The 12,691-nt window shown below is 55.8% G+C and overlaps 5 protein-coding genes across 5 annotated transcripts; 2 read left to right on the top strand and 3 right to left on the bottom strand.

The window, feature by feature from the left end:
* Positions 1-2,579: 2,579 nt before the first annotated feature.
* Positions 2,580-6,194, top strand: GLRG_08790 (uncharacterized protein; the record flags this gene model as incomplete). Its single annotated transcript, XM_008099340.1, has 2 exons — positions 2,580-2,808; positions 2,866-6,194. 2 exons carry the CDS (start codon positions 2,580-2,582, stop codon positions 6,192-6,194), a joined length of 3,558 nt encoding a protein of 1,185 aa, XP_008097531.1.
* A 593-nt stretch (positions 6,195-6,787) lies between these two features.
* Positions 6,788-7,111, bottom strand: GLRG_08789 (FMC1 protein family; the record flags this gene model as incomplete). Its single annotated transcript, XM_008099339.1, has 1 exon — positions 6,788-7,111. One exon carries the CDS (start codon positions 7,109-7,111, stop codon positions 6,788-6,790), a length of 324 nt encoding a protein of 107 aa, XP_008097530.1.
* Positions 7,112-8,093: 982 nt separating this feature from the next.
* On the top strand, positions 8,094-9,164 carry GLRG_08788 (3',5'-bisphosphate nucleotidase; the record flags this gene model as incomplete). Its single annotated transcript, XM_008099338.1, has 1 exon — positions 8,094-9,164. One exon carries the CDS (start codon positions 8,094-8,096, stop codon positions 9,162-9,164), a length of 1,071 nt encoding a protein of 356 aa, XP_008097529.1.
* A 231-nt stretch (positions 9,165-9,395) lies between these two features.
* Positions 9,396-10,359, bottom strand: GLRG_08787 (ribosomal protein L6; the record flags this gene model as incomplete). Its single annotated transcript, XM_008099337.1, has 3 exons — positions 9,396-9,763; positions 9,892-10,005; positions 10,080-10,359. The coding sequence occupies 3 exons, from the start codon at positions 10,357-10,359 to the stop codon at positions 9,396-9,398; spliced, it is 762 nt and encodes a 253-aa protein (XP_008097528.1).
* Positions 10,360-10,816: 457 nt separating this feature from the next.
* Positions 10,817-12,686, bottom strand: GLRG_08786 (beta-tubulin; the record flags this gene model as incomplete). The annotated part of the gene is made up of 7 exons (XM_008099336.1): positions 10,817-11,210; positions 11,269-12,059; positions 12,131-12,185; positions 12,246-12,287; positions 12,364-12,389; positions 12,449-12,472; positions 12,675-12,686. The coding sequence occupies 7 exons, from the start codon at positions 12,684-12,686 to the stop codon at positions 10,817-10,819; spliced, it is 1,344 nt and encodes a 447-aa protein (XP_008097527.1).
* Between the last annotated feature and the right edge of the window lie 5 nt (positions 12,687-12,691).

Genomic DNA, 12,691 nt, shown 5'->3' with positions numbered 1-12,691 from the left:
TGAAGAACGCCTTGCATGTTCAACATCGTCATCCAGTCTATACACAAATAGTTCATGTCGGACCCATGTTCCAACTCCCTTCTTTTCATTCTCCTTTCAAGGCATGCTGCGATGCCGCGCCTCTCTCTGGTCGCTTGATTTTCCAATTCACCATACACCACCTCTGCGGATCGCATAAACGGGACATCTTGTGGTCAGCATACATGAAGTCTCCATTCGCAGATGTCGGTTTGTGAGATCGCGAGTGATCTTGAGTCCTTCCTTCTTCAACTTCAAAGAGAACCCACCCCTGAGGTTTATCACTTGATCACCTTTGCGACAGAGGCCATTAACCGGACACTGCCTAGGTAGAGAGTGACGAGCTGCCAAAGAAGCACCCGTAGCATGCGACTACACGGCTCGTCTTATTAAGACACCCTAGATAGCAACTTACAGCCCCCGAGAATTGAACCAGCCCATATGTGAAACGTGCTGCCATGTGGACCTATTAGCTATGGATAGTTTCCAAGCCGAATTCTGGAAGCCGGATGTGGTCGCTCCCGGTCGGCCTGGTGTCCGCACTTGACGTGACCGTGTCTCTTTGAATGATTTGTATGTGTTGTGAAAGCCGTCAAATAATGATGTCTTGACCACCGCATTCACACGATGTTACCATGCGGAAGCAGAGGCATCATCTCAACAGCTTGCGCGACGCCGATGAATCCCATCGAGGCCACAGGGTGCCATAAGATTTCGACAAATTAAGCTGAAGATGTCATTGGTGAATGTAACCCCAGGCTCACGGATACCTCGCGAGTCGAATATCGGAGTCAACGAATAGCAATCATGGAAATAGAACATCTCCGCCTGTTCTTGAGTCTCCCCGCAACGCCAGGCTAATCACGCTGGAAAACCTCCTCGTCATGTGCAAGCCCCCCTCGGTACCTGGCGCATCTCCAAACCAACCACCCGAAGTATCTTGCCGACAGACAAGGTAAGTGATAGAGTCGGTGAGAACAACAACCCACAAGTCCCGGTTGCTGACTAGGACTAAAGCTTTGCCAGACGCTAATGCATACCTGTTCATGAGGCTGCCAGGCCAGGATTCGAACGGCAAGTGCGAGCACAGAAGAGGAGACACGGCTAGGATAACAACCGTACCTTAGTTGGCCTCTCGGACAAATCAATGATCATTTTAAGCGCCGACAACCACCTCGACACTCTTTCACAATGCTACCGACCAATCACGCTCTAGAAATGCACATGGTACTCGCCAGGGTCCTAGGAGGGTTCTAAGAATAGATGGACCACCCGTTAGACAGCCGACCAATCGTTGCTGCCCCCCGCCAACATCTCCACGAGTTTCTTCTCTTGGCTCCATCAAAAGACAGGCCACTTTGGAGAGAACCCTGGCGCAATGTTCACTCGCCTTTCCTCTTGGGTGGTGGCAGGTCGAAACGGGAGTTCCTCAATACTACAGGTAGTGTACGGAATTTTCGCATCTTCTCGTTGGTAGTCCATGCCAAGACCTCAAGGTCCGCCGGCCATATCGACACTACGCTACAATCTTGGCTCCGAGCTCCTCTTCACCCCTCCTCCAGGTTGCTGCTCTGGCCGATGGGCGATTGTGACAGTACGTAGTAGGTACCATGCTACTCTGTTGTTCTGCAATGGGAAAAGAAAACCAGAGATTGAAATGATTGAACAGAGTCAACAACAACAAGGCGGATAGCAGCATTCCGCCTTCTGCATGCTGTCATCACGCATTCGCAACCACATGAGATATTGATGGTCCCGTCGCAGGACAGCCGATGCTACTAGAGCAAAGAGAATCTGCCTCAGTTCCCCTGTCGTGCCCCGTACCCCGCTATGAGGTACATTTATGCCATGCGTTAATCAATGTCTGGGGAGTAAGTAACTCTCCCGTCTCAAAGGCAGTTAGGTAGTTATGTTTGCTTCATCGGGGCTTTTAGATCCACCATCACACTTTTGCCCTGGGGCCCGGCTGCTATTCCTGTCTTGCGTGGTTGCTCCCGAGAGCCCGCTTTCTCCGCGTCCCCTCCCTATTTTCTGAATGTCTTGCCTCGACCTTCCAAGACGTAGGTGTCGCAGGGGGGGGAGAGGGGGGAGGGGGTGCGCTTCGTGTTGGCAGGCGATCAAGTGTGAGCCACCATCCCCGGTACCCTCCCACATGCGTGCACCCCCCGTATGCAGGAGTTGACCACACTGCAGCTGCACCAGACCAGGCCTGGCCGCAGACATCTCTTTTATCTTCTCCATCCTCCCACCAGAAAATTGTTTCCTCTGCTTCAGCCGCGCCCTCTCACCTTTCGGTGTAACACGACCTTACCTGCCGGCTGCCTATCCGCTCTCTCGGTTGTGTGGTGTGCTCCGCGACATGAGATTGTCATCCCTTCAGTCAAGTTGAACGGGTTGGCAAAGCGAGGAAGAAGAGCAGCGGCCAACAAGTTGCTGCTGGCTCGGGTCTGTCTGCCTTTGCCCTCACCTATTAACCACCTTGGGGTTCTCCTCGAATCCCAACCTTTGCTCAAATCTCAGCCGTTCCTCAAGCCGCCCAGCATCCACCAACCTGACTGATCATGAGTAACCCTCGAGATCCAACCAGGCTCCGACAGGGTCTTAATCCGTTGCTGACCCAGTCCTTGGGTGCATACCACAGCCAGATCAACACCCCGCTGTCTGCAGTGTCTTCGACGCACTTGCACTCAGCTCACACACCGGCGAGTGCAATCCAGCCCTACAACCCGCAAGAATGGATAGCTTCACCCGCAACTGGTCCCGAGCGACCACACCAGTTTCCAGAACAGGGTAAATCTTTTGACAAACCCCAGCCGCGCAGGGTTGGCTTGGCTAACAGTCTTTAAGGATCGCCATTGCCCCCGCCTCCATATAGCCCTCCGCGGAGCCAACGACCGCCGAGTGGCATCTTCGAGTCCTCACCAGCGGCCAATACATCGGCGGCACGCATTCCTCCCACGAATCTTCATAGGCCATCACCAGAACCTTCTACAAACACATCTTTTCCTCCGCCACCGGGTGCCAATGGCCGGGGAGGCTCCCGGGAAAGGCGATTTGGCTTCCCTTCCCTGAGGCGGAGTAGAGAACACCACGATTCAAGTCCTCCGGACCCCATGCCACCTATTTCGCTGTCGAGACCAGCACCCCTTCAGATACAGATCCCACATCCTATGCCATACCCCAACGATTCTGGCTCATCCCAGGTGCCGCCCGCGGCTCGACGAGCTGCTTCTGCAAGTGCTGTTGAGACGCCGACTTCGGCTCGCTCACGCTCAGCGTCACAAACAAGATGGGAGCCCGGAATGCCACTCCCACCACCGCCACCGGTGCCACCATCGGCTTCGTCTCGATCTCAGAGTGTTCAAAGCTTACATAGAACGACCACGCCCATGGCATCGCCACCTACGAGGCGGCCACCGCCAAGCGGCGTGGCAGCTCTGGGACCAGTTCCCCCGACACCTGCAGATTGGGTTGACCAACCCGAAGAGGCGAATCGCGAATCTCAGCGTAGGCCTTCTCCGGGCCTGACTGTTGACACCGCGAGTGCCTCAAGCTCAACTCAGACAGGAGATTCAAGCAACTCTGGCGCACTGAGCTCTGGTGGAAGTCTCAGCCGGGCGAGAGCAGTCCGTCACGACAAAACCATCGTCCAACGTCGTTCAGAAAGCCGCACTAGACATGGGGGACCGCACAACTCAATAGACGGTGCCATCAACCCGGTCCAGCTTAGCGATATTGTCGTTCCGAACGGAGGCATACTTTCTCGCCGGTTGACGATCAGTAAATCAACACCGAGAAGTGGAGGACAGACAGCAAACGACACACCTAGGACAGATGAGCAGTCAACAACACCGCGGGCACCCGGGTCATCACAGCGGCCTCGAGTCGAAGCTGCCACGCCTCCTTTCTCGCCTCACCCATCAAAAGGCACCCCCGTGGTTGACGGATCACCAAGCATAGCCCCCAAAGCACTTCCGACACCCCCTCTCCAAGCTCGATCGGCGTCCAGCTCCCAGACAAGGTTCAGCTCCGTGACCCCTGCAGATGGGCTCCCGTCAGCGTTTATGTCGGCCACAAAACATGCTGCCATCACACAAACCGCCGATCAATTCTGCACTGAGACGATTGAACGGTTTCAAGCATTCGCCATGCAAGAGACCACGGCAGCCTCTGATGCCGAGCGTGTTCGGCTATTTGCCGACTTTATTGTAAGTGAGTCGAGGATCAGACGCGAAAGATATTCATCCGCAATCGGTGCTATGGGCTCGGAAATCTTCGATTTGACAAGAGATTTGTTCCGCCCCATGGTGGCGAGACGAGAATCCGGAGCCTCCCAGGCTGAATGGACGCCTCAGTCTTCTGAACCGACCCGGTCGCATCGCGGTTCACTCAACTCAATCTATCGTGAGACTCCCGGAGAATCCAGCTCAGCCCCTGCGTCAGCAAACATACCGGGTTCGCCCATCGGAGGTCCTGCAAACCCCAATTATTCCTCTAACTACATGCCGTCCCTTTCTCCGATATTGAGTCTCAGTGTCAGCGATAACTACGACGTCGATTCCCGTGGACGCCCAGCAAGCAGGTGGTGGGAAGCAGACTCTTCAGGAGCAGGCGGCAAATTGATTGAGAGGTCCAAGAGGGAGTCCAAGTATATGGGCGTGCCCAAGGAAGCTCGAGAAGCACTTCAGTGGGAGGACACTCCGCAAAGACCTGAAGCATTCGCAGGGCCCAGTAATTTGAGATCGTCGAATGACAGTTACCCTCCTGAGAAGATGGGATGGCATGAGCCGGAGCCCGTAGTTACACCCCAGCAAGTACGATACTCTACAAACTCCCTTGGATCATCAGCTTCGCCCACAACACCGAACCCGGCCCACTTGGATGTCTCGCGTCTCGTCACACTGCCACCGCCGTATCCCCGCCATCACCCGGCCGTGAACAACAATCATCCCGAGCTTGCCGAGACGAGGATGGCCGTCCGCCAGATTAGCGACCTCTCCGAGATTGAAGCCACCAGGGAAAGGTTCCAAGCGACTAGTACCAAGAAACGCGAGGAGGCCGCAAAAGCCTCTGCCGAACGGCGACATGCTCTGCGGACTAACCTCCAGGAGGAAGTCAACGTCGGTAACATGTCCTTCGCCGAAGCATCAGCTATCGATCAAGATTCGGTGGCCGCCGAGAAAGAGAAACTTAAAGAACTTGGCAAGACGGAATTTGAGCAGTTCCAAAGCCAGGTTGTAATGCCGCTCAACGACCTCGTCACCGGTCGCATTGCGAAGGCCACAGCATTGTTCGACAAACTGGCGAGTGGTCTCTTTGACGACGTGGCAAGTGCGGCAGACATGCCACAGGAAGAAGGCGACGACAAGCCTGAGCTACTCGAAAAGCTGACGCTGCTCAAGTGGATATTTGAGGCTAGGGAAATGCTGCACCGGGCCATCTACGACATCCTCACAGACCGGAACAACCGGTACCGTGACGTTGTGCTGACGCCATATCGGCTCGCCGGCAACGAGGAGAAGCTCCGCAATGCTGAGGGCTTCTTCGCTGAGGACGCCGCGAAGCGGCAGCTGGCTTTTGCGCACGAGGTGTTTGCGCGCACGCAGGAGTTCCAGGCCGTCATGGAGCAAAATGTGATGCGTGGTGTGGAGGTACAGCTCTCAGCGTTCTGGGACATCGCGCCGCCTCTTTGCCGGCTGCTGGAGAATATCCCGCCGTACCTGGAGAACTTCAACATCCAGATCCCGACAGCCGAGTATGAGGAAAACCCGTCGTACCGTAGGCACCCACTGCAATATCTGTTTAGCCTGCTCCTGCACACGGAGAAGAGCACGTACCAGTTCATCGAGTCGCAGACGAACCTGCTCTGCCTGCTACACGAGGTCAAAGAGGCCGTGACGCATGCCAAGGCCAGGGTCGTCCAGAGCGAGGCCGAGGACGGCGACATTGAAGAGTGCGGCGACGAGGAGCGCGAGGCGCGGGCGCAACGTCTGCGGCATGAGGAGGGCCTGGTGCTGACAAACGACCTGAAGGAGAAGGTGCGCGTCGTCCAGGACCAGTGGACCAGCGCTCTGGGCGAGAAGATCAAGAATGTTAAACAGATGTTGGGGGAGTATCTGTTAGAGACGGGGGGTTGGGACGAGACCCTTGAAGAGGGCGGCGTGGGAAGTGTCTAGAGAGAACGTCGGCGTCGAGAAGACTTGGAAGAGGCAAGGTGATGGGTTATAGATTTTTTTCTCATGGCTTCAACGACGTTGATACCCCTTTGCGTATGTAACGACTCTTATTTTACACTTGTACATACTTGAGAAGCGCCGGGTGTTGGATCTGCAGCCCAGGAATCCACTTGATATGACACGAAGAGATGGAAGTGAGAAGCTCTATTTTCTGAGCCTAATTCGAGTGTTTCGGGAACGTGACAATGCGCTCCCGTTTTGAAGCGCTTTGGTCCTCTGGAGATTTTCGCACGTTGATGATAAGTCTCTTGAATGTGTTTTCCGACCCAAACGCCTGCCCCTGGTAATGTACATGTTAAAACAAGGTGCGTAAAAGAGAGGTATTGACGGTGAAGAAACTCGTCAAGACCGTAGTATATCCGTATTCGTAACAAGGAGATGCCCCAACAGTCATTGTGGTAGACGGTCTTTATTCTCGGCCGATAATGTCGGATGTCCCGAACGTGCAACCGAGCCTCGTGGCTCGACCGGCACCCGTCTGCATCTCCCGCGAGCCTCCAACACTCTACAGCTCAATTCAGCCACAAAGTCGATTAATTCAACCGATCTTTGAATTCCTTGGGCAAGTCCATGCCGACCCTCCGGGCCGTAAGGCGCACGCGTTCCTCCTCGTCCATGTCCATGCCCGGGTTGTAGCGCTCGAGAAGGGTAACATAGGTGCGCTGGGCGCGGAGATAGGCGGCGAGTTGCTCGGCCTCCGCAGTGACAGCTTCGGTGTTGGCGTTGGCGCTGGTCTGGGCGAAGCTGGCGCGCAGGCGGTTGTGGATGGAGGAGCGCTCGCGGGCGAGGACGGGACGGGGAGGAAGCTCGCGCAGGAGGGAGCGGTAGATGGAGCGTAGGCGGGGTGCGGCCGTCATCGTGTATCTGTAGTTGGGCAAATTTGCTGGCGTTGTTGTTTTTGCTGTTCTCGTTGTCGTCGTTGTCGTCGTCGTCGCCGTTGCAGTATGATGCCGGTTGGAGACGTCGAGGTGGTGTTGGCGCGGTGATTGTAGTGAATAATTTTCTGTAGCGGTTCACGATGGAATGGGAAGTGGTCAGGGTCCTCCTCGTGTATACCTTGGAGCTTACCTTACGGTACCCTACCTAGCTGCCTAGGTAGGTAGGTAGGAAGGCAGCGGCGGTGGATCCTTGCTGCTGCACGCTGTACAGTGCACAGTACCTCAGGCACCTGCAGCGGCAGTCGTTACGCACTGCACTGCCGCTATCGGCCACGATTCCCCACACCAGCACAGGGAGCAGTGGGCACGCATAGAGGGGTGTTACCTAAATGCCCCTCGACAGCGCATTCTCAGCCCTCAGACCTGTCTGTCTCGTCCCCCTCTTCCAACCCCTCCTCTCTGCTCAGGCCCATATCCACAGAATGAGAAGTGGGTGATCTAGTGAAAAGTCGATTGGTACTGTACTGGCAGTTGCTGGCTATTACATCCCGTGTGCGTGTGTATGTCCACATTTGTATCGAAAAATAGGTACCACACGATACCCCTCCGAGTGCCCTCGTATGACGCAACAGCTGTGCTTTCTTGGACTATCCCGGCCAGATCAGACCCAAAAGCCTACCCGTCTCCGGCCTGCTACACCCCTCCATACACACCTTCTACCTCGTCCGAGACTTCTATGCCCTCCGACGTCCAACCATCCAACAAAACGAGACAGAAACCCGCCAACATCTCGTCCATACCCTTCCTCCTCATCTCCTCCGTATTCGTCGTGACGCTGGCCATCTTGTCCCTACGAGCCATCCCCCGGCTCTCCCTCCTCTCGGACCACTTCCTCCCCGCCACCCTCTTCGCCAACTCCCCGCGCGCTTTCTTCTCGACTTCAAAGAGCCCGTCGCCCGCCATGCCCTCGTACGCCAAGGAGCTCGAGGTCGCCCAGCTGGCCGTCCAGCGCGCCTCCATCCTCACCAAGCGCGTCTTCCACGAGAAGGCAAAGGGCACCGTCGACAAGAACGACAAGTCCCCCGTTACCATTGGCGACTTCGGCGCCCAGGCCCTCATCATCTCCGCCCTCCGCCATCACTTCCCCGACGACGAGATCGTTGCCGAGGAGGAGGCCGCCCAGCTGCGCTCCGAGCCCGCTCTGCGTGACCAGATCTGGGAACTCGTCCGCACCACCAAGCTCGATGACTCCTCAGCCGAGTCCTTCCTCGGTGGCGCCATTGAATCTCCCGAGAGCATGATGGATCTCATCGACCACGGAAACAGCAAGGGGGGTGCTGCCGGCCGCATATGGGCCATCGACCCCATCGACGGTACTAAGGGATTCCTCCGTGGCGGCCAGTACGCCGTTTGCCTCGGCCTCATGGTTGACGGCGACGTTAAGGTCGGCGTCCTCGGCTGCCCTAACCTTCCCGTCGACGATAAGGCACCTCTGACGGCCGACATTGGTTCCAACGCCAATGACGACACAGGTTACGGCGTCATCTTCTCCGCTGTTCTTGGCCAGGGCGCCACCTCCCGCCCGCTGCGGACGGGCACCATTGCCGAGGGTGCCCACATCTCCATGCGGCCCATCACCGAGATGTCGGCAGCGACCTTCTGCGAAAGCGTCGAGGCCGGTCACAGCGCACACGATGACCAGGCGCAGATCGCTGCCAAGCTCGGCATCACCAAGCCCAGTGTCCGCATGGACAGCCAGAGCAAGTACGGCTCCATCGCCCGTGGCGCCGGCGATATTTACCTCCGCCTGCCCGTCAGTGCGACATACCAGGAGAAGATCTGGGACCACGCGGCGGGAGACCTCATCGTGCGCGAGGCCGGCGGCCAGGTCACGGATATCCACGGCAAGAGATTGGACTTTTCCGTCGGCCGGACATTGGCAAACAACAAGGGTGTCATCGCCGCGCCGGCCGCAGTGCACGGAGATGTCTTGAAGGTTGTACAGGACGTTCTAAGCTCAAAATCCACCTAGGCAAAATACAAGAGAATAGATCTGTCACTTTTGTTTATAAAGAACAGCAAAACGAAAGAGAAAAAGTAATAGTATACAATGTGTCTTTTTTCTTCTTTCCCGCCCGCACAGTGATATCAATACAGCTGTACACAGCCCTCTGGCTTTTATGTTGGATAAGCACCGCACCCGGGCCCGTTGTAGCGGTGCCATAAATCTATCCGCACACTTCGTCTGCCAACTCTGCGTCATCTATTTGATCTTCTTCTGCTTCAACTTGATGGTCTGGTCGTTGATGAAGACACCCTTGCCCTTATACGGTTCCGGCGGCCGCCACTTGCGCACGCGGCCAGCAAAGCTCATGATCTCCTCCCGGTCGATGCCCTCAAGGAGGATACGCGTCGGGCTCGCTGCCGTCGCCTTGACGCCACGCGGGATGCCCAGCTCGACCGGGTGCGTGAAGCCAAGCTTCAGGCAGAGAAATTTCTGGCCTGGAAACTCTTCCTTGCCGCCTCGCTGCTCGACGGTCGCGCGGTATCCGATGCCTACGAGACGGAGAAGCGCCGTATGACCTTCCGAGACGCCCATGATGTAGCGCTGGAGGTAGGCCCATGTCGTGCCTGTTGAATGGAGAATCAGTCAGCAAACGATCCAGTTAACGGTTTCGTAAGAACGGAGAGCCATTTCAGCACGAGCCAGAGCTCAGGCTTGCTTCAAACAGATACACTAGACCCAGGTAGCAACTCACCCCACATCTCGCTCTGCTCCTTGACATTCGAGTCCTCGACGCTGAGAAGCGCCCGCTTGCCCTCGACATCGTGGTCGATATTCAAAAAAGACGGGACCTCAAGATCCAATTTGCCTAGTTCAACCCTCTGGTTAGCATTTACTAAACCTCTGTTTCCGTGGGCAGTTTTAGCCAGGACAAACACGAACCCAGGGGTCCCGTAACAGTGACGGTCCTCTTGTACACCTTGAGATAGCTCGTCAGATCCTTCTTCAGCTTGGGCTCACTTATGGCCAGCTCCACGCCAGGCGGAATTGATAGAGGCGTTCGGCCGAGCTTCGAATGCCGTGTCGGCGTCGAGGAGAACCGTCGTCGGGACAGCAGGAGATTTTGCTGCTGCAGGAATGGCGCGAGAAACGCCGGTATCGTCGTAGCTGGCGAGGCGGCAAACACCTGCCTCGAGGCCGTTCCTCGGCTGGAGGCAAGCATTGTGGTCGTGAAATGGCAAGCTTCACCCTCCAAATACGCTCTCCTTCGCGTGTTGATTGACAGATGGGATTAGGGACCTACAGGAACTTTTCCGCGTCTTAGTCATCCACATCAGATCCACTTTGACGCTCCTTCTGATTGGCCCCGGTTCAGCTCGAGGGTGTCCACGTTTAAACATAGATAATCTGTCAGTCACGAAAGAAGATACGAATACTTGAACTCTGGCAAGATTAGAGGTGTCGCAATTGCCATAAAACTATGCATTTGATGTTGCCAATAATTTGTACAGAGTAATCTCTGATTCTTCGTACTCATTTTGATACGCCAGGCGAACTACTAAGAGAGGTATATCTAGAAGCCCATTTCCAGTGCAGAGCTGGAATAGTGAAGCGAAATGCCACCGCAGACGGGTTGGGTGAAGACATGGCCAAGGTGGCACAGCATTTTCAGACAACGCTTAAACCTCCTCCTCCAGGGGGGCGTCATCCTCGTACTCCTCCTCCTCCTCATCAACACCAGCGTCCTGGTACTGCTGGTACTCAGAGACCAAGTCGTTCATGTTGGACTCAGCCTCAGTGAACTCCATCTCGTCCATACCCTCACCAGTGTACCAATGCAAGAAAGCCTTGCGACGGAACATGGCAGTGAACTGCTCACCGACACGCTTGAAGAGCTCCTGGATGGCGGTAGAGTTACCGACAAAGGTGGAGGACATCTTGAGGCCGCGGGGAGGAATGGAGCAGAGGGCGGTCTGGACATTGTTGGGGATCCACTCGACGAAGTAAGAAGAGTTCTTGTTCTGGACGTTGCGCATCTGGTCCTCGACGTCCTTCATGGCGACCTTACCACGGCTGAGAGGCAGCTGTTAGCAAGTGCTGACATTGTAGGTTGGCTGGAAATGACACTTACAAGATGGCAGAGCAGGTCAGGTAGCGACCGTTGCGGAAGTCAGAGGCAGCCATCATGTTCTTGGGGTCGAACATCTGCTGGGTGAGCTCAGGAACGCTGACAGCGCGGAAAGAGTGGGCACCACGGCTGGTCAGGGGAGCGAATCCGACCATGAAGAAGTGAAGACGGGGGAAAGGAACCATGTTGACGGCCAGCTTACGCAGGTCAGAGTTCAGCTGACCAGGGAAACGCAGGCAGGTAGTGACACCGGACATGACGGCAGAGACGAGATGGTTCAGGTCGCCGTACGAGGGGTTAGAGAGCTTAAGAGTACGCATGCAGATGTCGTAGAGAGCCTCGTTATCAATGCAGAAGGTCTCATCGGAGTTCTCAACCAGCTGGTGGACGGAGAGAGTGGCGTTGTAGGGCTCAACAACGGTGTCGGAAACCTTAGGGGAGGGAACGACGGAAAAGGTAGCCATCATGCGGTCGGGGAACTCCTCGCGAATCTTGGAGATCAACAGAGTACCCATACCGGCACCAGTACCTCCACCAAGGGAGTGGGTAATCTGGAAGCCCTGAAGGCAGTCGCAGCCCTCAGCCTCGCGGCGGACGACGTCAAGGACCTGGTCGACAAGCTCAGCTCCTTCGGTGTAGTGACCCTTGGCCCAGTTGTTGCCGGCACCGGACTGGCCAAAGACGAAGTTGTCGGGGCGGAAAAGCTGGCCGAAGGGGCCGGCGCGAACAGCATCCATGGTACCGGGCTCCAAGTCGACGAGGACGGCGCGAGGGACATACTTGTTGCCGGAAGCCTGGGTACGTGACAAGGTCAGTATTCATCAATAGGTTTGTCTGCTTCCTGGGGGGGGCTAGGATAACAAACTTCGTTGAAGTAGACGCTCATGCGCTCGAGCTGGAGCTCAGAGGTGCCATTGTAACTGTTGAGAAATTAGCGGTGAACTCGAGGAAGTGGCCAGATCTGGAGGTTGGCAACATACACGCCATTGCTGTCGAGGCCGTGCTCGCCAGAGATGTTTTGCCTGTGCCCGTATTAATATCCAATGTCTTTTCGAGGCCAATCTCGCCGAAGTCGATGATGTCGGTCTGGCTACGCACCAAAAGGCAGCACCAATCTGGTTACCCTATTCAAAGAAGTTAGCCCCGCACCTTGGATTGTTGGTTGGGATCAGAGAAGACTTACGCACTGGCCGGTCTGGAGGTGAACCTATCGAGTATAACAATCAATGGTCAGCGATATATCCCCAAGGTGCATACTGTCGGTGATGGCAATCGTGGTCGTCTTCGGTGAGGACCAGTGTTGGGTGGAAATGTCGGCGGGGTACGTTCAGGGGCAAGGCCGACGATTCGTCGCCAAACGCGTCGGTCGCAGGTTTATTTGTTACGAATGATTGAGGGGAAGGACTTACAATCTCACGCATTGTGA

Source organism: Colletotrichum graminicola (genome assembly GCF_000149035.1).
Source record: "Colletotrichum graminicola M1.001 genomic scaffold supercont1.41, whole genome shotgun sequence".
Lineage (NCBI taxonomy): Eukaryota > Fungi > Ascomycota > Sordariomycetes > Glomerellales > Glomerellaceae > Colletotrichum > Colletotrichum graminicola.
The sequence above is the reverse complement of the archived record's forward strand: the minus strand, read 5'-3'. Positions and strand labels throughout refer to the sequence as shown.